Genomic DNA, 24897 nt, shown 5'->3' on the forward strand with positions numbered 1-24897 from the left:
ATCGCGTCATCTGGTTGCGCGACTAGTGAGCACGGGCCTTACGTCATCTTCGCGCGGCGGCTCACCCTTTTCCGTACGCGGTGTGTCATGGCGGCTCCTTAGAGGGTCCGCGTGAGTGAGCTAGATCGGTCCTGCGGACAGTCCAGCACAGGTAGGTGAAGGAAGCGTCCGTCGGTCCTTCCTGTGACATCTGTCATACCCCTTTGGAATTTTCTAGTTTCCGAAAGATAATGGCTTAAATTCATTAACCAACCGCTCAGAATCCCCGCAGTTTAGTTTGATTTAATATTTCCTTCTCTGCGGTCACATTTTCTTTGACTGTCCACCACCGTAATCCGCCGTTTTCTAAGACACTTGACAAAAATTTCACCTCTAACTTGGCTAATGGGGCGCCTTCAGTTTCAAATGGCTGCCCCCTTGTAGCCGCACTTCCCTTGCCCTCCCCTTCCGGTTCTGCGCCCATCTTACGTGGTGACTTGTAATCGCCTTCAAGACCCCGTTGAAATAGTCCGGGACTTTGAGTCTTTCTGGGAGGCGCCCCTGTTAAAGTTTAAAATCTTCTTCTGAGTTGTTAGCATTCATCCATTTTCCTCATTGCATTTATTTGGCATTCTGCATTGTATCGTAGTGGTATATTTTTGGTTTTACCCTCAGTTTTCAGGCTCTGCTGTCCTCCCGTTCCATCATTTTCCTCTTAATTATTTTCATGTGATTTCTTCATGCCTTTGCACAATGGCCCGCCCCTGGGCAGATCTGTATTTCATTCCGGCAAGCTACTGTGCCTCATTTCTTCACTGTACAGACTTTGAATTATTTTGTCAGGAGGTACTTCTTCACCTTAATATTGTATGCTAGATATAAAAAAAGAAACCCTGCCGTGGTGTCGATTCCGAATCATGACGAGCCATCCCATCAGCTAGAGGAGAACCGCCGAAACAGGAGCAGACAGCACCATCTTTCTCCTGGGGAACAGCTGGTGGTTTTAACTCTTAATTTTAAGGACCCTGGTGTGATGACTTCACATTGCAGTCAGCTGTTTGAACCCACCAGCAGCCACTCTGTGGTAGAAAACAGGACTTTGCCCTCCTGTCAAGAGTTACAACCTCTGGGAACTCATCTGGGAAGTTTTACCCTGAACTAAAAAGTAGCTGTGAGCCGGCATCCACTCGATTACAGTGAGGAACAAACGAATGTTGGACACCAAAGCTTCCTGGCTACTTGTTGTTGTGGAGCTAGGGACCTAATCGTTGTTTGTTTTTCACCAGTGAACAGTTGCAATCTGTTTGCTGTTAGAAAACACACACCTTGAATCCCATTAAATTTAATGTTTTCATCCCCACACCAAAAATTCTTTACTTCTCCTTTGTATATAAAAGATACTTGTTTTTTTATTATACTTGTTTTAAAAAATATTATTCGATCAATTAAAAACTTAGAAACATTTCTTGGCTGTTATTTGAGTACCTGTATAGCATTCTCCATTTTGTCTTTTGGCCCACAAAGCATAAATATGTATTCTGGCCCTGTACAGAAGAGTTTGTGAATGTCTGCTATACAGTGTTGTTCCCATTATAAAAGTACCACAGCTTTGAGTCCATTCTGATCCACAGCGTCAAGTAGAACTGCCCCTTATGATTTTTCAAGCAGCCTCCTTTTTCTCCCTCGGATCTGCGGGTGGGTTGGAGTTGCTGACCTTGTGGTTAGCAGATCAATGTATAACCCCCTACACTACCAGAGCTCCTTTGTTCACGTTCATTAAGCACCACTTAATTTGTTATTTTCCTATAGAACCTAGCACAATGCTTGTGTCCCTCCTTTCTACATTGTGAAGGACATGGTTCTTGATAAAGTAGAGGATCAGCACAAAAGTGGAGATGGGTTGACACTGGCTGCAACAATGAGCTTAAACCTAACAGCAATTGTAAAGGTGGCATGGGACCAGCCAGTGTTTTTGTTGTATATTGTACTGTTATGAGTTGGAACCATTGGTCCCTAATGTGTACTTTAAAGAGATCATTACAATACGGTGTGAGTGTGTACATTGACAGTTATGCAGTCAAATAGGACCACAGAAGACTAGTTAACCCCTAAGCATGGCTTGGGGGGTCAGAGAAAGTTTCCTGAAGCCAGGATCCCTGAAGAGAGCTTTACATAAACTAGGAGAATATAGAGCTGGGCCACTTCAGTGGCTCTTAGGAAGCAGTGACTATGAGGATGGCAGTGTTTCATTCTCTTGTACATGGGCTTACTGTGAGGTGTAAAGAGTTCTCTGGTATCTAACAGAAACAAGTAGAAGTCATGTGTGGCCGAGGGGACAAATGAAGAAGGACATTGAGGCAAGCAAGAGCTTGATGTGTTCAGGAAATGGTGAGCAGTGGGAACGACTAAGGGTAAGGCTGGACAGGTAGGCCAGGGCTAGATCTCAGAGGACCTTATATCTTACAGTGCTTGGACCTTTTTTTTTTTTTGGACAGTGCTGGGCTTTGTAGCAAAGGCACTCTAGCTAGATAACTGGTGGCTATTTAGGAGAGACAGGGAGTTAGGGGCTTTGGAATGATGTGCTACTGCAAAAGATGAGAGGGCTTGAATTGGGGCAGTTGAAGTCGATGTAGAAAGGACATGGAATTTAGGAAGATTGGGAGGTAAAATCAGCAGGATGTTCAAAGTAAGGGGGAAGCACATGCCAAAGCAGATTCCTGATTTCTAGCATCTGGTTCTTATCACCAGCAGAAATGGCCAGTATTGATGTCTGCATCTATAAATGCTGAAATTGTATTGTTGTGTTCTCATGTGTTCAGTGGAATGCTTTCTGTGGGAGCTGTACCAACTTTTCTGCTTCTGAGTGATGCCCAGGAATATTGGGGGGAGGGGTGTTATAGGACCTTGGCCATGGCATTGAGGAAACTATTTACAGTGAAGTCCTGTAATTGTCTAGGCTTTTGTGAGCCCTTGCATTTCCCTCCTCTCTACTTTTCTCTTAGTGAAGCTTAGGACTTGCAGGCTCACTTCATCTTTGTCTCTGCTCTCGTGGTACCTTGCCAGAGAGAACTGCCCTGAGCACTGGATTAAAGGCATCCCACCTGTCATTTTCTGCTCCTCTTTTCTTTCTAATTTAGAGTTACAAAGTGCATAGTCATTCATTTTTCTCTCACACCCCCATCCACCCCAAGAACAAGAGGAACACGAAGGCTGGGATTCTGAGGCTGGTTTTCTGCAGTGGCCCAGTGTCTGTCAGAACTGCTCTAAGTTGTGAGCGGGCTATTTTCTTTTTGTTCTCCCTTGAAAGCCTCTTTAACCATTAACAAGGGAGAGGAAAAAGTAAGCTATGACAAAGTATGGCTACGAATTTTTGTTGCATTAAATTTTTATAATTCATACTTTTAACCTATATACAAAAAGACCCCTCACTTCCTTTGAGAATGTGAGCCCTTGGGCACTGGTTCCTTCCAGGGCGGCCACTTCTTTCACACGTGGTACAGGAGTAAGTAGAGGTGAAGGAATTTCTGAAACGCATTAGATAATGGACTGTATTGTGTTTAAGTTGCCCATCCAGACTAGAATTCTACTTTTGGGGCCCTCCAGCCCTCCCATATCCTAAGGCTGTTTTATGCTTATCACTTTATCACATTAAAGATGAAGACATCTTAGAATTTCAATGCCTGTGTGCAAGGGAGGGATTGTTTCATTGGGTTTTCTTGGGCTGATTTACTGGTTTATTTTTTGCATGTATATGACTAGGCCTTTCTGACTCGTCTTTCCTAGTCCGGCCCTTTTGCTGAAACTTGATGGACGGTGCCTGTGCTTGAGGCGCACTGCCTGGGAACTGAAACTGGGTCTCTGGGGACTATTAATCACAGCCCTCACAAAGAAAACCAAGATTTTCTTTTTAATAAATCATTTTATTGGGAGCTCTTACAGCTCTTAAACAATCCATACATCAGTTACATCAAGCACCTTTGTATGTATCTTACACTGTCCTCTGCCTCCCTTCACCCACATTTCTGTTAGAACTTATCTGCCAGAGCAAAATTTAAACTTATCTGCCAGAGCAAAATTAGTTTACTTCATGTGTTTTTATAATTCATGATAGAACAGCCTCTCAGGCCTTTTGGAACCATAAAAACCCATCGTCCCACCTGCCATTCAGCGCCGTCAAGTGGGTTCAGACTCACAGCGACCCTGTGTACAACAGAACAAACCACCGCCCAGTCCTGCGCCATCCTCACCATGGTTCTTGTGTTTGAACCCATTGTTGCTGGGTCAGAACATCTCGTCCAGGGTCTCCCTCACTTTCACCACCCCTTTCTCTCGTTTGCAAAGCATGACAGCCTTGTCTAGGAACTGGTCTCGTGAGAACATGTTCAAAATCTGTTAGAGGAAGTCTCTCCAGGCTTTCCTCTCAGGGGCATTCCAGTGGTACTTCTTCCCCAACAGATTTATTTGTTTTTATGGCAATCCCTGGTGCTTTCAAGATTCGTCACCAGCACTATAGCAATTCCAGTGCATCAAGTCTTCAGTCTCCTTGTTCAGTGTCCAACTTCCAAAAGCATAGGAGGCAACCAAAAATACCGTGGCTTGGGCCAGGTGCACCTTAGTCCTCGAAGTAGCATCCTTGCTTTTCAACACATTAGAGAAGCTTCATGCTGCAGATTTACCCAGTGCATTGCACCATTTGATCTCTTGACTGCTGCTTCCATGAACATTGATGATGGGCCCAAACAAGACGAAATCCTTGCCGACACCAGTTCTCTGTTTATCATGATGTTACCCTATTGGTATTGTTGTGAGGATTTGGGTTTACTTTCTTTCCTTCTCTTACTTTGGGATTTTTTTTTTTAATATGCAAGGTCATTCTCATCGGTTCTCTTTATACTGAGTTGCAGTCCATCCTGAAGGCTGCGATCCTGAACCTTCGTTAGCAAATGCTTCAACTCATCCTCACTTTCTGAAAGCAGGGTTGTGTCATCTGTGTTTTGCAGCTTTTAATAAGCTTTCCTCCATTCCCGATCCTCATCTGTTTCCATATCATTTGCTCCACATACAGAATGAAAAAGTATCGTGAAAGAATTCAACCCTACCTCGCACCTTTCCTGATTTGAAACCATGCAGAATTCCCTTACTCTGTTTGTACAGCTGCCTCTTGATCCATGGACAGGCTCCACAGGCGCACAATGAAGCGTTCAGGAATCCCCACTCTTCTGAGACTATCCATAGTTTATTATGATCTATACAATTGAGTGCCCTTCCGTAGTCACTGAAACACAAATACCTGGTATTCTCTGCTCTGAACCAACGTCATCTGACATTAGCCATGATATCCCTTGTTCCATGTCCTCTTCTGAATCTGGCCTGAAGTTCTGGCAGCTCCTTGTCAATGTACTGCTACATCCGTTGTTGGATGATCTTCAGCAAAATTCTATTTGCATGTGATGTTGATGTTGTATAGTTTGAGCATTCTGGTGGGACACCTTTGGAACGGGCCTGGATATGGATCTCTTCCACTCACTTGACCAGGGCTTCCTCAGCCTTTTGAAACATTTCGATTTATAGTCTATCAATTCCGGGATCCTTGTTTTTGGCTAAAGCCTTCAGTGCATCTTGGACCTCTTCCTTTGGTGCCATTGGTTCTTGCTCATAGGCTACCTCTTGGAATGGTTGCCTATCGACTAGTTCTGGCTCTGTAGCCAATAGTGTTCTGCGGCTATTCTGAAGTATTCTGTATCTGACAATGTTTCAGTACTATTCATAAGGCTTGCCGTGGCTAATTGCTCTGAAGTGGACAGCCTGCTTTTCCATAATAGTCTCTTCTTCGTCTGGAAGTTCTGCTGAAACTTAGCTTCCGTCATCACAGCAACATACAATCCACACAGTATGGCAGACTGACAGAGTGGTGGATCATGTCATCTACTCTGCTTCAAAGGACTCGGTGGCTTCCAAAGTTAGATGTAAAGCTAAACGTCTTGCCCTTATATAAGATTCTCTGTGATCTTAATGCTCTTTCTACAGCTGAATGAATAATCCAACAGACCCCATCTCCTGGTTTCAGCCGCATTGACCAGCCAAACCCCTTCCTCGGTGCCAGGACTTTGCTCGTGTTGCTCCTAGACCCAGAATGCTCTTCTTCCGGGTCTCCTGGTCAGCTGTGCTTTCAGCCCAGAGAGCCTTCCCTCTCCACTCCATCTAAAGCGCCCTTTACCAGCTCACATTGCCCTGCTCACTTCCTTCATCTACTTTTGTGGGAAGTGTCATTAAAACAGCCTTCAGAGGTGCTTTAAAAAAGTTCGTGGAAAAATGGAATGGAAAGAGAGTAGAATTTTCCCATAAACTAAGCCTCTCTCATGTCACCCCAACTTCTTTTGGTGATATTGATGCACTGTTCCAGGTCTTTATAAACAAAAAAGTAAACCTGCCATCCAGTCAGTTCTGCCTCCTAGTGATCCTGTAGGCCAGAGTAAAGCTGCCCTTTGGGTTACCAAAGCTGTTGCTTTGATAGGAGCAGCGGGTGCGTGTTAACTGCTGACCTTGTGGGTAGTGTAGCCTGACTCGCACCCCACTCTGCCCTCAGGCCGTTTGGAATAGATAATGAGTAGCACCCCTGGAATCCTTGACCTTAAATTGAGTCTCTTTTGCAATTGAATAGTTCTGGAATACTTTGGCTTAGTTAGACATCACTTCCATTAGAGTTGATTTTTATATTATTCTGTTACTTTAATCCAGAATTTAATTTCAGAGTTGCTTTCCTCCTCTTTTCTTCCCTACCTTTTAAACCTTTAAAATTAATTGAAGTTTCTATATCTGAACCAATCAGAAACCAAATTCACTGCCATTGAGTCAAGTGTGGCTTCTAGCGACCTTAGAGGACAGAGAAGAACTGCCCCTGTGGGTTTCGGAGGCTGTGAATGTTTACCGGAATAGAAAGCCTCCCACTCTCACATGGGCATCTAATAGTTTTGAACTGCGGATCTGCTGGCTGGCAGCCATGTACCACTGCACTGCCAGGGCCCCTTCTGTGTCTGAACATTAGCGTTTAACTGATTTTCATTTTAAATGTCTGTTTTTCTTTCTTGGCTTGGTTTTTAGGCTCGCAGAAAGTCAAGTCCTTAGACCACAGTGTGTGTTAAATTTCACCTGAAGCTTAGTTTCAGAAACGTTTGTACTCGAAGTTTCACCTCTCACCAGACTCACTGCTGTGAAGTCCATTCTGACTCATAGTGACCCCGTGGGGTAGACTAGAATTGCCCTCAGGGGTTTCTGAGATGGTAACTGGTTACAGAGTAGAAACCTATGTCTTTCTCCCTCTGAGTGGCTGGTGCTTTCCAACCGCTGACTTTGGGAGTTAGCAGCCCAGTGCATACCCTGCATACCCACTACGCTTCAGGGTTCCTAGAGGGTCTTTGTGGCGGGGAGGGTGTGTGTGGGGTATGGTGAGGTGGGGTGTGGTAGAGGCTGTCCCTCTGCTAGTGGGCTGCTCGGGTTTGACTCCCTGAAGGTTGGACCAGGCAGAGGCTGTTTTGGAAACCGGTCAGTTGTGAGAACATTTGTGTTCCCCTCTGTGTGCTGCTCAGCCTACAAGTGTGGCAGCCCTGCCTGCGTCCTATCCATCCTGCTTCCTTTAGACCTTGTTTCTGGGCGGCACAGGAACGGTCCAGGGTGGGGGTGGGGGGGGGGTGGTCAGAGAAGCAGATACCTACACGTAAACCTGGATAATTAAAAACCAAAGTTTTTCATTGCTAGCGGGGCACTGGGTAATTTATTTTCCCCTGAAAAAGAAGCAGTAGGTCAGCTAACTCTGGGAACCCATGCTTTAGTCGGTCTGTTCTAGATTCCAGTGAGGAACTATGCTCTTGGGCGGGTAGGTGCCATCGAGTGCTTTCCGACTCAGCGACCCCATGCACAACAAGGAGATGCTGCTCGCTCCTGCACCTTCCTCAGAATTTTGATGCTGAGCCCGTTGTTTCAGCCACGGAGTCAGCCTATCTCCTTGAGGCTCTTCCTGTTGGTCATGACTCGAGAAAGCTACCACACACACACACACACACACACACATACACACACACACACACACATCCTTTTGAAAAGGATAGAGTAGAAATCTGAACACTGTGTTTGTGCTGGCCAATCATTCATGTATATGCAATGTTTTACTTTTCAGACTTGAGGTGGAGTGTCTATTATTTCCAACGTTGATTCCATAAGAGTGCCCATAGACAACAGTGCAGTTAGAGGAAACCATGGCGGGTTATAAGCCTGTAGTTATTCAGACATATCCTGTCCTTGGAGAGAAAATCACCCAGGATACTGTGTACTGGAACAACTATAAGGTGAGTGGGTGGTGCTGGGAGCACAGAGGGAGGGTTGTGGTTAGGCCACCTTCTCCAGCATGGATCATATTTTGAATAATCAGATAACTTTCTTTTTTTAACTAATAACTTTTTAATCTATAAGCAGTATACCATTTAGGTGGATCATTTGGTACCTGCTATTTTTCTTACAGTTTATGTAACAAATCCATACAGATTGGTCAATTTAATTACACAAGTACCTACCACAAAGTAAATAGTGCCAAATGAACTCAATTTCGGAATTGGAATATTGTGCAAGATGGTTTTGTTTTTTTTAACCTTTCTTAGTCCAAGGAAGAAATGGTTGAAATACACTGTTGTGTCCACTTTTAAGGAGGGGCATTGGTATAAATTTTTTTGGAGAACAATTTGGTAATGTATTTCATGATTTAAAAACAACAATAAAAAGCTTACTTTCTGACCTAGCGGGCTCAGCTCGGAACTTGCACCATACGTTTAAAAAACAAAAAGTCGCTGGCATTGAGTTGATTCTGACACATAGGGACCCTGTAGGACAGCGTAGAACTGCCCTTGCGGGTGTCTGGGACTAACTACGGGAGCAGAAAGCTGCATCTTTGTCCTGGAGAGAGACTGGTGGTTTCAAACTGCTGGCCTTGTGATAGCAGCCCAGCGAGTAACCCAGACGCCACCAGGGCGCCTTACACTTAGCGTACTCTGCAGATTTGCAAAGGGTACACGTGAACATGTTCACTGAAGTCTTCTTACTTGTACCACCAGAAATCCTCATGAAAGTTAACTAATAGGTGTTCTGCAGTGGAAAAAAGCAAGATGCAGGATGGCTTGCCTGGTAGGATCTTTGGGTTGGGTGAAAATGATACAGGTAAATACTCTGGCAAAGGCAGTGGGTGCCGCCCCTGGCAGGAATCAGAGAAACTCAGCAGCTGAAGGGAAAGAGTGTCTGGAGCTTTGTAGTTGTTTCTCAGTGAAGGCAAGGAGGACTGCATGGGCGTGATGGGTTTTTGGGCCTTTTGCTTGTCTTGACACAACAGAGTCTTAGGGAGCAAAAAGAAAGACCCTGAAAGAGGCTGTAACACTGGGACTTGTTTGCCATTGTAATTTTGTACGATGTTTCCTTTTTCATTAAGACCCCGGTTCAGATTAAGGAGTTTGGTGCCGTGTCAAAAGTAGACTTTTCCCCCCTGCCTCCCTATAATTATGCTGTCACCGCTTCCTCCAGGGTAAGTGTAGCCGGAAATGCCTTTGTTTTTCCTTATGTATCATTAGAGATACGCCCAAGCTTGAGCCAGCCAGTAAAATATATGTTGAAGTATCTATTTTTATCTTGTGATAGATTCATATCTACGGCCGATACTCCCAGGAACCGATCAAAACCTTTTCCCGATTTAAGGACACAGCATACTGTGCCACCTTCCGACAGGACGGCCAGCTGCTTGTGGCTGGCTGTGAAGACGGCGCCGTGCAGCTCTTTGATATGAGCGGGAGGGCTCCGCTCAGACAGTTTGAAGGACACACAAAGTAAGAGACGCGGGTTTTTACCCCTGAGGTGTCTCCTCTTTTCCCCTGCTTTGAATAAAAGCAGAGGGAAGATCCTTAGAAGTTAAGGACCTGTGTGCATTCTTATTTCCCAGTTCCTCTAAGCCTGGTTGCTTCACCTGGGCTTCATGGACTTATGAATTCCTTAGAATTCTTGTAACATCTCAGGAAGTGTCGGTTTCTCTAGGGAGACTTCCTGTAGCTCTCCACTCTGATCCAGTTGAGGCTGTGAAGGCCACCTTACAGCCTAAGGAGGGCCCCGGGGACCTGCACTCTCTGACAAGCTCCCCTTTTGAAAGCTTGGTGCAAGATGCCCCCTTTTTGACTTGGATTTGTAATACTTTGCCCCTTAGTGAATTACATGACCAGTGCAATGTGTCTTATAACTTTGTTTTCAGGAATATTACATGTCTTTGTTGAAATGAGCTATTAGTTCAAACACCCTCAAAGTGTTTTGGGTTTTTTTACATTGTATTATCTGGGCGGCCTTACTCCATCAGGGAAATATTTAAAATTTAACAGCCAGGCTATCTCTTAGGAGGAGACTTCAAAAAGTTTGTGGGGAAAGCGGACTTACATATCATGGAATTGTTCTCTGGACATTTTGAAACCCGTTATGTGTAACTCTCTTGATTGAGATGTTTGTTGAAATGCACTTAATGTGCTCCTACTTCGTCGCATGTAATATGAGTGTATAGATACACATACATATGCACATATATAATTTAAGGTTTTTAAATGCCCTTTTTATGAAATTTAAAAAATTAAAACTTTTTTGCCATATCATTCAGTAGTTGAAAGCCGTCCTTGTTAGGCTGCTATGGGACATTCTTATTCCTGTCAGAGCACAGGGCTGGTGACATTGGTTTGGGGAAAGATTTTCTTTTTTTTCTTCCTGATTTCCACTGACTCTTATACTGACCCTTGATCATTCAGAGCCGTCCACATGGTAGATTTCACAGCTGACAAGTACCACGTGGTCTCTGGGGCTGATGATTACACTGTGAAGCTGTGGGACATTCCGAACTCCGAAGAAGTTCTGACCTTTAAAGAGCATTCTGATTATGTGAGGTGTGGATGTGCTAGCAAGCTGAACCCGGATCTCTTCGTAACAGGTTCGTGGCCTTCTTTTTTCCCTCCTGACATAGCTAGCTTTTCTGTGGTGTGCTTTGGTATTACTTTGGGGCTCTGGAGACTGAGTTTGCACATTTTATAAATAAAAGACAATGTTATTGTTTGTTTATCCAGTGGTTTTTGTGCCCCTTTTTTGGTGGTGGTTCCTACTGCTCCTGAGTGTGTTTGGGTCAGACTGCCTCGATTACAGAGTGGTACAGGTTTAGGACCCAGGCTTCCCAAAGGCTCCAGCAGCCACGAAATGGGAGGTTCAGCCTTTGGTTCCCGTGCAGACTCCCAGCCCACTGGCAGTAGGCAGTAGTATGAACATTAAGATAGTCTAAGCTCAGAGCAGTGGTTCTCAGCTTTCCTAATGCCACGACCCTTCAATACAGTTTCTCATGTTGTGGTGACCCCCCAACCATAACATTATTTTCGTTGCTACTTCATCACTGTTATTCTGCTACTGTTACGAATCAGGCGACCCCTGTGAAAGGGTCGTTCGACAACCCCCCCCCCCCCGCCAAAGGGGCTGTGAACCACAGGTTGAGAACCACTGAGTTAGAGCCTGTGATGTCTAGCATAGGGCTGCTACAGAAAATTTAGTCCAGCAGGGGGTTTGGAAAGACAGTTTTTGTATGTGTCTTCTGAAAATTTCATCTAAGTTTTTCTCCTTTTAAAATTCATGTTTGAAATTTCTATAGACGTGTATGTCGTGTTAAGAGGTGAAATTCACATGATCTAAACGTTGACACTTCAGGGTCGTATGATCACACGGTGAAGATGTTCGACACTCGGACCAATAAGAGTGTCCTCTCCGTGGAGCACGGGCAGCCTGTGGAGAGCGTCCTGCTTTTCCCCTCCGGAGGGCTGCTGGTGTCTGCAGGTATGTGCTTCCTGCCGTCTTCCTGTGGCCGTGGTCAGCATGCGCTTGCACACCTCACTGCTCCGACAGTTGATAGAGGAGATAGGCAAGTGGTTAGCGTTTGTTGAGCACTTAATGTGGGCCAGACATTGTGCTGTTACATACACGCTCTCTCTAATGCCCCACAAGATTCTACGTTCCAAGCTCTTATAGCTAGGGAAAACAACAAAAGCTATAACTCATATATCCCAGGCAAAGTTGGCATATGTCCAGTCTGAAGCCCCGGACCTTGAAGGATATACCTTGTGGTGCCTTGTGGACCCTGGCTCTCTCGGTCTTACTCCCCTGTTGGTTCTCTCTTGAGAGATTGGGCGGGGTGGGGGGGCGTCTATCAGGCCTGGCCCTGATGGACTCTTGATTGAAAGGACCTTGACCAGCAAGCAGATAGCTGATACTGCTAGAGAAAGATCATGTACAGTCAAAAGGAGCCTTGATAGCATTTTGTAATAACATTAAAACAAGGTGTTTTTTGTTATGTTGGCCTCAAAAACTAACCTACTGCCCTGCAGTTAATTCTGACTCATACGAACCCTGTAGCACAGGGTAGAGCTGCCTGTGGGTTTCTGAGGTTGGAACTTTTTGCAGGAGTAGAAAGCCTCATCACCCTCGGAGTATGTGGTAGTTTCAAACTGCTAACCTTGTGGTGAACCGCTTAACGAACTGCTAGGCCACCAGTGTTCCTTGTGCTTGTTATTAATAAAGCCAAAATTAATGTTGAGATTTGCAGAATTTGTAGGTAACGTATGAGTTTTGATAAGTGGTACTTCAAACTCACCAGCTGCTCCCATCGCATGCAGACTTAGGGCCTCAGAAGCCCTGTGGAGAGCTGCGAGGAGTCAAACTCAACTTGATGGCAGTTGTTTTTTCCCGTTCTTATGTACACTTGATAACGCATATTAAATGTTGGGATTAAGCACACCCCTTCTTTTCAAACCTTATTCTAAGATCCAAGTATAAATGATCGTTTCTTACTCATTTCCTAGTACCTGTTTGATATAAAAATCAGTTGGTGACCTTGTCAGACATCATCCCCATCTTGAAAAAGGGAGTGCAGTTGAGTCGAATAGAGAGAATGCTACTTGCTACACTGAGCAGACTCTTAACTTCCCTACAGCTTGGAAATGAGAGTTGGACAAGATATGTGATTTCAAACTTGATCTCCTATCTTATGTGCTTCCACATCCAATGGGGACTCTACATGGGGCCCTAGAGCGCGTTCCTGAATTAGAATAAGTCTTTAACCTGAATACCATTCCTCCCTCCATCCTTTTATTTCCTGTTTGACCTACAGGCTTTTTGCTTAAGATATTGTCAAAAGAGAAGATGCTGTGTTAAAAACTTCAAAAAATATATTAAGCCTGCTACCTCCTAACACATCCTCCAATTAACTGCAAAGTTAAGGGGAAAACTTTTCCACGTTTGTTGAGATTCACAAAACTTTTAGGTAGTGAAATCTGTTCATTTCCATGCTTACACAAAATTATTTTCAAAGACTGGTTTTATTTTAATCCTCACCACCTTCCACGCCTTGGAGTGCTTCCCAGAGCGTGCTTTTCAGATCATGGGATATTTAACGTGGAAGGTAGATTGTCTAACTAATGGCTGCTGCCTGTTCTAGGGGGCCGCTATGTTAAAGTCTGGGACATGCTAAAAGGAGGACAGTTGTTGGTGTCTCTGAAAAATCACCACAAAACGGTGACGTGCTTGTGCTTGAGCAGCTCCGGACAGAGGTTGCTTTCTGGCTCACTGGATAGGTCAGTACTTTCATTTTTACTGTTCACCGTTGTAGTCTGCTCGTGCGTGTACTGCTGGGCAGACGGGTTACCTCAGCAGCACTGGTGCTAACGTAAATGTTCTGCTAGATGCCTCTCGTGGAAAAAAACTATTGGGTTGAAAAAAACTTGAACTGTTTGCTTATAGCCACCTTATTTTATCCTTTGACAACTTATTGCTTAAATTTATATGGTTCATTAATTTTATTGACCCATTCAAGCATTAATCCCTTAGAACAATTTATTGCTCCAGTTTCTTTTAAAATCATACTGTACATTGGTATATTTTGTAGTACTAGTAAGGAGTATGTTTGCACCATAGTTTATATTTTTAAAAATTTAAATGTCTTATGAAAATTTCTGCACATTAATGTAGTCTATGTGGTTCTTTTTAAAATAGATATTTAATATTTCATTAGTTCATGTTCTGGACCAAGATTGTCCAAATACATGTCTTCTGTGTCATTTTAACTATTTTTCTAGCCACCTTAAAAGGGGGGATAGGGTCAGGATCCAGGAACAAGGAGTGGGAGTAGCAAAACCAGGAGAGTAGGGGAAGGTAGGGAGAGGAAAGGAGGAAGGGGAAACTGATTGGAATGATTGACACACATCCACACCACAGCCTCCCAGGGGGACAAACAACAGAAACCATGGGGGAAGGGAGACAGCAGTTGGTGTAAAATATGAAAATAATTTATAATTTATCCGGGGGTCACAAGGGTGAGTGGGGAGACAAGCTGATACTGAGAAGTCCAGTAAAAAGTAAATGTTTAGACAATAATGATAGCAACATATGTACAAATATGCTCGATACAATTAATGTATGGATTGTTATAAGATCCCCCAATAAAAGGATCTTTTAGAGGGAGGGTGGAATTTTTTTAAGGATCTTTTAATATAAATAAAGAGTGGCAGGGAGGGAACTAGATCAAATTAATTTTAAAATCATATCCTTATGTAGCTAAGTACATCTTGATGCTATCATTGCAACATGTTATTGATATAAAGATTATTTTAAAAGATAATAGAAGCAATTCAGCATCTAATAGGTATAGTATTGTGCATTAATAAAACAGCTAAAGGAAATACAATCCAACCAAAACAAAAAGGTTGTGTTAAAATAGAACTGTGTTACACTGCCTCAGTATCGAACCTTATACATTAATTAAAATAAAAACTTTAGTTCCTCATTTTCATTAAATCCCCCGTGGCCAGTGGATACCACATTGCACAACGTAGTTCTAGAATTTACGGATATTCATCTATTGATCATCTAATTTCCTATCTCCTATTTTCACTATTATGAAAAGCCTTGGTTTTCATCGTGCTTATTAAAATATTTGCAGATTTTGAAAGTGAGAAAATGTTTTCCATGCTACAGAGGAAATTACGTAAGCATGTGGCAAATTCTCTGGAATAGTCTCACTCTAGGCAGTTTAGGGTTCGATTTCTAGAGGTGTCCCTGAGATGCTAAGTGTAAGTTGTCTCTGTTTGAGGTGGTTCTCAACTTGGGGTGATTTTTGCCTCTTATTTTGCGTTGTCACCACTTAGGGGTGGGTGCCTTTGACATATTGTGGGTCGAGGCCAAAGGTGCTACCAACCGGCCTGTGCTGAAGAACCCACAGCACAAAGGCCTGCTGGCCGAGAGGCTGGGCAGCTGCAGAGACCCTGCCCTGTGGGCTCCTCATAGACTCTCCTAGATCTCCTTTGTTTTACTTGCAAGTTTAATCTTCAGATCACAATGATTCATGATCTGTCCTTGTGCTTATGTTATTTCAGAAGTGGCAGTTTAAAAGTGTTAATATAAATATCCTGGCCACTGCTGATACACACTTTTTATTCAGGGATTCCGTTTATAACTAACATTACTTATTCTCAATTGTGTAAGTTTTAATATTTATATGCTGATATTTAAAAACATGGGAACAGCATGTTTTAATAATTAGTTTTATTTTTAACAATTTCAACAATATACAGTTCACATGTCATCCATTATAGTAGCCCAGCCACATTCGTAAGAGTTGTGTAACCATCACGACAATCAATTCGAGACTGCGTCCCATGCTCATTTCCCAAATGATTTGTGACGATGAAGCTTTCTTTTTTTATAGGAAGGTGAAAGTGTATAGCACCGCTTCCTATAAAGTAGTCCACAGTTTTGACTATGCTGCTTCCATTTTGAGTCTGGCACTTGCAGTAAGTACTTTTAACTCTTAAAGTTTTCCCTGAGCTTGCCTGTGAAATAAGACTGAAGTAGATTTTAATAAGCCTTGTTTTTTCTTGCTACATCGGTTCTTTATAATAGCACAGTTGCTAGAATATGTGAATTTTCCTAATTTAGCATGAATTCAGATTCATGTCCGACTCACTGTACACCTTCCAGGTGTTAACTTGGAATTGACACATTGCTCTTTAGCATGTTTTATGAAGGGTGTCATGTTTTAAAAGGCAAATTAGCCCTCTAAGCAAAAAGAAAAAAATTAAGGTAGGGGACAGGAGCCAACAAACTGAAATACCTGTTTTGGGTTGACTGCTCATTCAGAATTCATGAGGAGCCATATTTGGGGAGGAATTCAGATGAATGTATTATATGGCAATCTGTACTGAGAGTAATGTTATTCCAAAGTCTTTTCTTATCCGCATTGTGGAAGGCCATGCCACCCTGTCATCCTTCTTCTAACTAAGAAGGTGCGGAGAAACTCCCCAGACACATTGACTGTGCAGTGTTGTTACACGAGCTTGGCCAGTGATACTTTGTAGCACGTGGAGTAAATTCTGTCAACATAATGCTGTCCTTTTAGAATCTGTTCCTGAGTGGAACTGTTGGTGAAAGTGGGAATAAGTTGCCTAGGTTGGACATGTTATGTGGAGGAAAGGCCCTATCGGCTCGGGGTAAGCAGGCTAACTTCTTCTTCTGATCGCTGCCAGCATGAAGACGAGATGATAGTTGTAGGCATGACCAATGGAATACTGAGCGTTAAGCACCGGAAAGCCGAAGCAAAGAAGGACGCTTCTTCCAGGAGACGAAGGCCAGCATATCGAACCTTTATTAAAGGAAAAAACTACATGAAGCAACGGGTAGTTACGTATTTCTCTTACTTTTTTAAAGGTGACGTTGTTAGCGTAGCCACTCCATGTGTGAACATGGCTGAAAGGGACCGTTTGGGTGGCATTTCACTTGATCCGCTTTCCTTTGCCCCAGATCTGCCTCACGATTGCTAGCTGGGGGCATTGTGAGCAAGTGGAAGGTACTGAGGCCTCCCGCCAGGTCCGAGAAGGCCGATAAGGGGTCTGGCCCAGACTTGAGTTACTCTGTGTGTGCTGAGTGGAAACGCAGAGCGAGTGGAAACACTGCTGTCACCAAGGCCTTATGGTGGGCAGAAGAAGGTGATTTAGGACAGCTTCAGGGCCACCCTGCTCTGTAAAAGCCCACTGTGCCAACGTTCCTATCGGAAGGAACTGCATGCAAATAGTGACTCTTCTCTGTAAATTTGCTTGACTACAGGATGACATTTCAGTGAATAGACCATCCAAAAAACACCTGGAATTGTATGACAGGGATCTGAAAAATTTCCGCATCTCGAAGGCGCTCGACCGAGTCCTAGAGGTAGGTGAGGAGTGGGTTTTTAAAAGACTCGTTTGTCGTCTGCATTACTGTGATTCGGGACAGACAAACCCATGTTCAAATTTGGCGCTTGTTTGAGAATTCTGAAGCTAATTTTCTTCTGTCTTGTTTGTCCATGTCATTTATTTACTTATTTTTTAATTTTAAAGCCAGAAATTACAATAAAGACACCAGAGATTACAGTTTCCATCATAAAGGAGCTAAGCCGAAGAGGAGTCCTGGCAAATGCCCTTGCAGGTCGGGATGAGAAGGAACTCAGCCGCGTGCTGAATTTTTTGATAAGGTTTGTGAAACACGCTGGTTTTGCTTCTGAAAACTGTTATTGTCAAAGGAGGAACATTCTTCAGTTCGATCTCTGTAGTGAGCAGGTGGACTAGCGTCAGAAAATCTATTCTACGGATTTCAAAAATATTTCAATACACAGATATTTCAAGTTTCAATACGCAGATTTTTTTCTTTGTAGGAATCTATCTCAGCCAAGATTTGCTCCTGTCTTGATAAACGTTGCTGAGCTAATTATTGGTAAGTAGTTGAAACTCGTCAATATGGCTATCCTTGTAGAAGTCGCGACGGTAAACAGTGTAATCAGACAGCGTACAGCTTGCAATGCAGCGATTTGGTTGTAGTGGTGGCATTTTGAATTGGTGGGACCAGGGATATTTTAAATATTTTAAAGTTTTATAAATATGATTCCAAGAATTTTTCATTAAGAAAGTAAAACTAAGTCAACTTCTACTCTGTACTTTCAGTAATTTTTGAAATTTTCAAATGATTGCTATTTCATACAAATTGAAAATTGATTGTAAAGTAGATTTTTCCATGTTTATTTATAATGTTTGTACTTTTTCCAAGTACTTTTCACTTACTGTGTAGATGTTTCTAGTTGATACATTTTTTTCTCTTTTCAGATATATATCTGCCTGTGATTGGCCAGTCACCTATAGTGGATAAGAAATTTTTGCTACTTCAGGGACTGGTAGAAAAAGAGATTGATTACCAAAGAGAACTGCTAGAAACCTTGGGGATGATGGAAATGCTGTTTGCCACAACGACGACGACGACAGAAAGCACTTTCACACTGGAACACAGGTCTGATGGATTTCCAGCAAACGGGAAGACAGAATCGTAATGCCCACTAGATACCCAAGAATGGACTTGGAATAGATTTAATTCCACGAACTGTTGGACAGAAAATCTCTCTGATACATTAAACCAACAACAACAAAATAATTAATATTTCAAGAAGCAATTTAATGGAAGAGACTGAAATGATTGTAATTGGAAAACTAGCACCTGTTTTCAGACTTGATGTTTCCTGTATCAATTTGAATTTTTTAATAACAGCTTCAGCTAGGAGAGCTTCATTGTTTTGTTACTGTTATGTTCATCCTGGATGAGTTGATACTGATGTTAATATAGTAAAATTTATATCAAAATTTGGTTAAGCATTCCGATGGAAAATTCAAATGTGAACCCTTTCTGGAGAGGGCGCCCACTAGGAACCGTGGCAGAGGGTGCTGTGGAGTCAGTTTCGACTCATGGTAAACCATGTACAACAGAACACACCACCGACTCATGGTAAACCATGTACAACAGAACACACCACCGACTCATGGTAAACCGTGTACAACAGAACACACCACCGCCCGGCCCTTCCCCATCCTCACATGATCGTTAGGATTGAGCCCATGGTTCCATCCATCTCGTGAAGGGGCTTCATCTGTTTTGTCAATCTTCTGCTTTACCAAGTACAGTGTCCTTCAGGGACTGATCTTCTGCTTTACCAAGTACAGTGTCCTTCAGGGACTAGGCTCTCCTGGTAACACGTCCAAAGTAAATGAGAGAGTCGCCATCTTGACTTCTGTGGAGTGTTCTAGCTCTGCGTCTTCCAAGACAGATTGGTTTTGGACAGCCCACGTTACTCTGATTATTCTTCAGCAGCATCATGATTCAGTTCTCTAGCCTTCCTATTCACTGTCCAACTTTCACATGCGCATGAGGCAATTGAAAAGTACCATGGCTTTAGCCAGGCCCACCTTAGTCCTCAAAGTGACGTCCTTGCTCTTCAACACTTGAAAGAGAGCTTGTGCAACAGATTTACCCAGTGAAATGCGCTGTTTGATTTCTTGACTGCTGCTTCCATGAGCATTGATAATGGATCCAAGCAGATTAAAAGCCTTGACAGCTTCAACCTTTTCTCCATTTATCATGATGCTACCTATTGGTTCACTTGTAAGGATTTGTTTTGTTTTTTCCATTGAGTTGTACTTCATACTGAAGGTTACAGTCTATGATCTTCCTCAGAAAAATGCTTCAAGTTCGTTATCTGCGTATTACAAGTTGTTAATAAGCCTTCCTCCGATCCTGATGCCACGTTCTTCATATGTAGTCCAACTTCTTGGATTATTTATTCGGCATACAGATTGAATAAATATGAAAGGGTACAATCTCAATACACACCCTGACTGATTTTAAACAATGCAGTATTTCCCTCTTGTTCTACTCAAGCAATTGCTCTTGACCCATGTACAGGTTCTACGTGAGCACAGTGAAGCGTTCTCAAATTTTCATCTGAATGTTATCCACAGTTTGCTGTGATCTACACAGTTGGATGCCTTTCTATAGTCAATAAAACACAAAGGTCCCGATAGTCTCTGCTTTCAGCCAAGATCCTTTCTGATGTCAGCAAAGATATCCCTTGTGCCACATTCTCTTCTAAATCCGATTCCGGTTTTTTGTCCGCTCCCTGTGGATGTTCCATTGCAACTTCTAAAGTTATCTTCGGCAAAAACACGTACACGTGATATTAATGATGCTATTCCATAGTCTCCTGCTCTGTTGGAACTCTTCCATTGGGTTGACCAAGTAGCTGTCTTCCAAGTTCTTGGCGTAGTGGAGTGAGTGCGTCCAGTGCTCCATCAGCGCGTTGAACCATGTCAGCTGGTGCTCCGTCAGTTCCGGGAGCCTTGCTTTCACTGATGCCTTCAGTGCACCATGAATTTCTTCCGTGGTTGATAATATGCTGCTTTTTGAAATGGTTGAATATTGAACAGTGACTAGTTTTGTTTTTTCTAATGACATTGTCATCTTATATATGATCCTCTTGATGTCACCTGTCTGCTCATCATTCAACCTGAGCTTCCATACACACAGTGGATGCTCCACACTCGACTCATTTTGGCTGCTGAAGCTGAACTTCGTCATCACTTCCCACAAATAGTTTGTTCACAGTCACTGGGTCTTGCAAAATTCAAGTGATTTCCAGTTCCATTTCTGTCACCAAAGTCATGTTTTTCAACTAATATTCCTTCCTCTTTATTTCCACATTTTTCATTTCAATGAGCAATAATTATCACTACATCTTGATTGCACATTTGCCCAATTTCCGACTGAAGAAGTTGGTAGAACTCATGTTTCTTCATCACTAGTTTTCACGGTTGGTGAGTAGATTTGAATAATATTTATTTTAACTGATCCTCCTTTTAGGTGGTATATAGATATTGCAGAAAGCATTGTACTCCAAGATCTGGAAAAAAATTTTTTGATGATGAATGTGACATTATTCCGCTCGAATTTGTCATTCCTGGCACAGTAAACACTGTGATGGGCTGACTCAAAGTGGCCAACAGCACCCCATTTCAGCTCAGTGATGGTTAGCTTATCAATCTTTGTGTTTTGTTTCATTTTTGACAACTTCCAGTTTTTCTGTGTTCATACTTTACACATCCCACATCCTGATGAGTAGCGGCTCTTCTGATTTAAAGTTCCCCATCAGCCAAAGACGGGCCTGGAGTTGCCTGTCCTCTCATTTTAGCTGACTGTTTTGAGGCCGCATCGCTGTCTCGGTTGTTTTGAGTGCCTTCTGATTGAGGGGCTCACACTTCCTGCAGTCTTTCTGACAGTGCTTCCCTGCTACTGAAAAGGCTTTAATAATGAATCCCTCAGAAATGGTCTGTTTTTGGCCTAGACCTACTGAAACGGTTCGACCTGGGTGGCCCTGCTGGCATCTTAAACACCAGGGACATCGCTTCCAGCATCATTAGAAGCCCTCAAGCCACCTCCTTGTGACACCCTGACAAGTGGTGGCCCAACGACATAGTGCCTTGCTTTGATTTTATACTTCCGCCCTGGAAAAAGAAGAAGGGGGAAAAGCAACAACACAAATTCCTTTTATACTCATCGGTGCACTTGGGATTTCCATCCAGTCCCCCCTGAGCTTGACTCCTCTTCCTTCGTGTCATTGCCAGACTTGGCGGCATGCCCCATTTCAGCTGGTAATAGACTTGTGTCCTCTCCGTGCGTCATCTCTGAATAATGGACACTAGCTGGACCACCAGTATTCAGAGAGTGGGATGAGGCAGGGCCGATGCTTAAGAATTGTCCCAGGTGCTTGTTTCTTGAACTTTGACTCTGTTCTGTACATTCAGTGGGCAAAATTTCTTTCCTTAGATATACAGCATTTGTCTCACGTTTCAACTGACTTCAGGCTCCCAGAATGATAAAATTGGCCAGTTCTCTTATAATATAGTTAAGCTGTAGACAGCTCAAATCCCCGGGGAGTGCCTTGGCTCTAGGACTTGCAGGTAACTTGTAGCAGCTATCAAGACTTTGTCTCCGGGTCTTGCGGCCTTCCCACTTATCTGTAGCATGCTCTCAGTAGGAAAAACTTGAATTTTCCTTCCTGGACAGGTATCTGCCTTGTACAGGCTCAAGTGTTTACAGGTTTTACTGTCATTAGCCTTTCATACATACACTAAAGCTTCCCACCTCTTCAAAAATGCATTGTCTTGGATATGATTTGAGATGTTTTTCTCTCCCTCTAATCATTTTTTCCAAACCCCAACCCAGAGTAGCTTTGAAAAATGTTTGTTTTTAAAATTTTAACTATAAATCACGTTTTCCATAATGAAACTCCAATTTTTCTCCAGGCTTCCAGCGTTAGGCGCTCCCGATGGATATTCACTGGCGAGTGTCTCCTAAGACACACACTCCACAAGTCGTTATTTGTCCGTGTTTTAGAGAGTGCCTGGAAATGGAATGAAAAACCAATGGAAATTCTCCACGAATTTTCTGAAGCGCCCTGTCTGTGTCCCCAGCTAGAATAGGAAGGGATTGTAATGGTTGCAGGTCTATAAACCTGGGAGTCTGTTCCCCTGTTTGGTAGGCGAAGAGCAGGACAGGCGCATCCTCAGGTTAAGGGTTTATTTCAAAAAGGCTTCTAGTTAAAAGCTTTTAAAATAAATTAACTTCATAGATAGCCTGATCATTTACCTACTAGTAAAACTCAGAAGTTGAAATTCTATTTAAAACTAATGATCTTAGGAGCCAGTGAATTGACTCAACTCCACAATATCGTACAGCAAAACAACACTTCCTGGCCCTGGTTTTGCTGCAGCCTCTCAATTGTTGTTTGAGCCCATTGTAGCCACTGTGTGAATCCGTCTTGTTCACGGAAGCCTTCTTTTTCCCTGCCCTATTGCTTTAGCAAGTTTGATGTCCTTCACCAGGGACTGGTCTCTGTTGACAACATGCCCAAAGTATGTGAGACAAAGTCTTGCCATCTTTGCTTCAAAGGAGCACTTTGATTGTACTTCCTAGACAGATTTGTTTGTTCCTTTGGTCTTCCATGGTATTTTCAATATTCTTCATAAGTACCATAACTCATATGCATAAATTCTTTGGTCTCCCTTATTCAGTGCCCAACTTTCATATGCATATGAAATGATGGAAAATGCCATGGCCTGGATCAAGCGCTCCTTAGGCCTCAAAGACAGATCCTTGCTTTTCAACATTCTAAGGAGGTCCTGGACAGCATATTTACCAAATGCAACCCACCATTTGATCTCTTGACTGCTGTTTCCATGAACATTGACTGCGGATCGTAGCAAGATAAAATCCTTGACCATTTCAGTCCTCCCACTTACCCATCTTCTTACCTATTTGTCCACTTAGGAGGATCCCTGTCTTCTTTACGTTTGTAATCCATGTTGAAGGCTGCATCCCTTGATCTTCATCAGCAAATGCAAGGCTCTCTTTTAGCAAGGAAAGTTGTGTCGTCTGCATCTGGCAGGTTAATGTCTTCCCTCAATCGTGAGGCCACATTCTTCATTTATCTAAAGCTGTAGCTGCCATTCTATACTGCATGACAATGGCTGCCCAAGATAGAATTTTTTTCCCCTGGAGATATTTTTATTTCCCAATTAAAACAAAAATCATTAACTGTATCATCTGAACATCATGTTTCATAATAACTTGAAGTTGTGAATTAGGTGGGGGTTTATATTTCACATGACCAGTTTTGTTTTCAGCACTTAAAAGTATTCATTGAACCTCCAAGAGCTGACCCTTCTCGAGATCCTTGATTTTTTTTCCCTCTGTGACTAATTTGCAATCCACCCAAGTTGACACCCATCAATAATCTAAAACTCCAAACGCACTGCCACCAAGTCAACGTTAACTCATGGTGACACCGCCTATCCCCCTGTGGATTTCCAAGACTGTTTACGGGAGTAGAAAACCCAGTCTGGTGGTTTCAATTTGCTGACCATGGGGATGACAGCCGGACACCACACCGCCAGGCCTGCCGTCTAGACGTTGCTTTGGATCTCTAAAGTCTGTTCCTTTGGGCTGAAAGTCTATTTTGATTCCCACCACACCCATCCTAGGCTAGTTTCATTGTTCTCTTTAAGCACTGCATTGAGAACAAAAAGAGGACCTGATGCAGTGGGCTTAAGTGGAGAGCAAATGCTTTGAAAATGATTAGGGCAAAGAATGTACAGATGTGCTTTATACAATTGATGTATATATATGTATGGATTGTGATAAGAGTTGTATGAGCCCCTAATAAAATGGTTTTTTAAAAAAAGATCACTTCAAACATATGAGATGGGTGGATTTTAATGCTATTAAAGAAAATGTTCTTATATAAAAAAAAGTGGTTACTCCTTCAGGTACTCATCAGTGAGCACAGACCTAAACTACCAGTCCTCAAGAGCCTTCACGGGAAGCTGCAAATTCTCGAGTGATAGATGTTTCCATTGTACATCAAAAGGCTAGGAAACAGTTCCGGTAGTCGTCAATGCTTTCCTGTTATGTTTAGGGGTCGGCTTTCCTCACAGGGATGAACTAGTATTTGTACTTGGAAGTATTTCAAACAGTTGGCATGCTGCAATATGTGACGTGGGTCTTAACATTCTGATATAAGTGCTTAGCATTTTAAAAAATATAGTCTATAGTTGAAAAGTATTTTTGAAATGTTGATATGCTTCACCAATATTAGGATGTTTTTAGGAACAGAGATAGTCACTATGTTTAATTTATTATATTTATGAGAGTTAAGCACTTGGGCAGGCCTATCTGGTTCGGTTAAGCATTTGAAGTGCAGCTTCAACCAAATCCCTCAAATGTATAAATGCTGTAAAATTGTTGAAAGGGATTTCAATTGCAAATGGAACTGCTTAAAAACTTTTTATTCTGTTTAACTTCAACAAGCTTTGTCAAATAAAGACACCTTTGAAAGTGTGTTGTTTTTTAACAGTTGTGTTGACATAATTCACATATATAATTCAGTAGTTCAGTCATATCAAGACTTGTATAATCTTTTTA

The 24897-nt window shown here is 42.7% G+C and overlaps 1 protein-coding gene across 1 annotated transcript; it reads left to right on the forward strand.

Annotated features, from left to right (window-relative positions):
- Positions 1–40: 40 nt before the first annotated feature.
- UTP15 (UTP15 small subunit processome component) lies at positions 41–24826 on the forward strand. Its single transcript, XM_075541163.1, has 13 exons — positions 41–151; positions 8153–8321; positions 9449–9541; positions 9655–9839; positions 10794–10972; positions 11731–11856; positions 13514–13649; positions 15779–15863; positions 16596–16745; positions 17173–17274; positions 17442–17575; positions 17756–17814; positions 18201–24826. The coding sequence occupies exons 2-13, from the start codon at positions 8232–8234 to the stop codon at positions 18419–18421; spliced, it is 1560 nt and encodes a 519-aa protein (XP_075397278.1). The 5' UTR covers positions 41–151; positions 8153–8231; the 3' UTR covers positions 18422–24826.
- The last annotated feature ends 71 nt before the right edge of the window (positions 24827–24897 follow it).

This window comes from Tenrec ecaudatus, chromosome 2 (genome assembly GCF_050624435.1).
Source record: "Tenrec ecaudatus isolate mTenEca1 chromosome 2, mTenEca1.hap1, whole genome shotgun sequence".
Lineage (NCBI taxonomy): Eukaryota > Metazoa > Chordata > Mammalia > Afrosoricida > Tenrecidae > Tenrec > Tenrec ecaudatus.

Bases quoted from the DNA above. Each gene is read 5' to 3' on its own strand.
- UTP15 (XM_075541163.1), top strand. From the start codon at position 8,232: ATGGCGGGTTATAAGCCTGTAGTTATTCAGACATATCCTGTCCTTGGA. The intron at 8,322-9,448 runs GTGAGTGGGTGG...TTTTTCATTAAG, and splicing joins TGTACTGGAACAACTATAAG to ACCCCGGTTCAGATTAAGGA. The intron at 17,275-17,441 runs GTAGGTGAGGAG...TTAATTTTAAAG, and splicing joins CGCTCGACCGAGTCCTAGAG to CCAGAAATTACAATAAAGAC.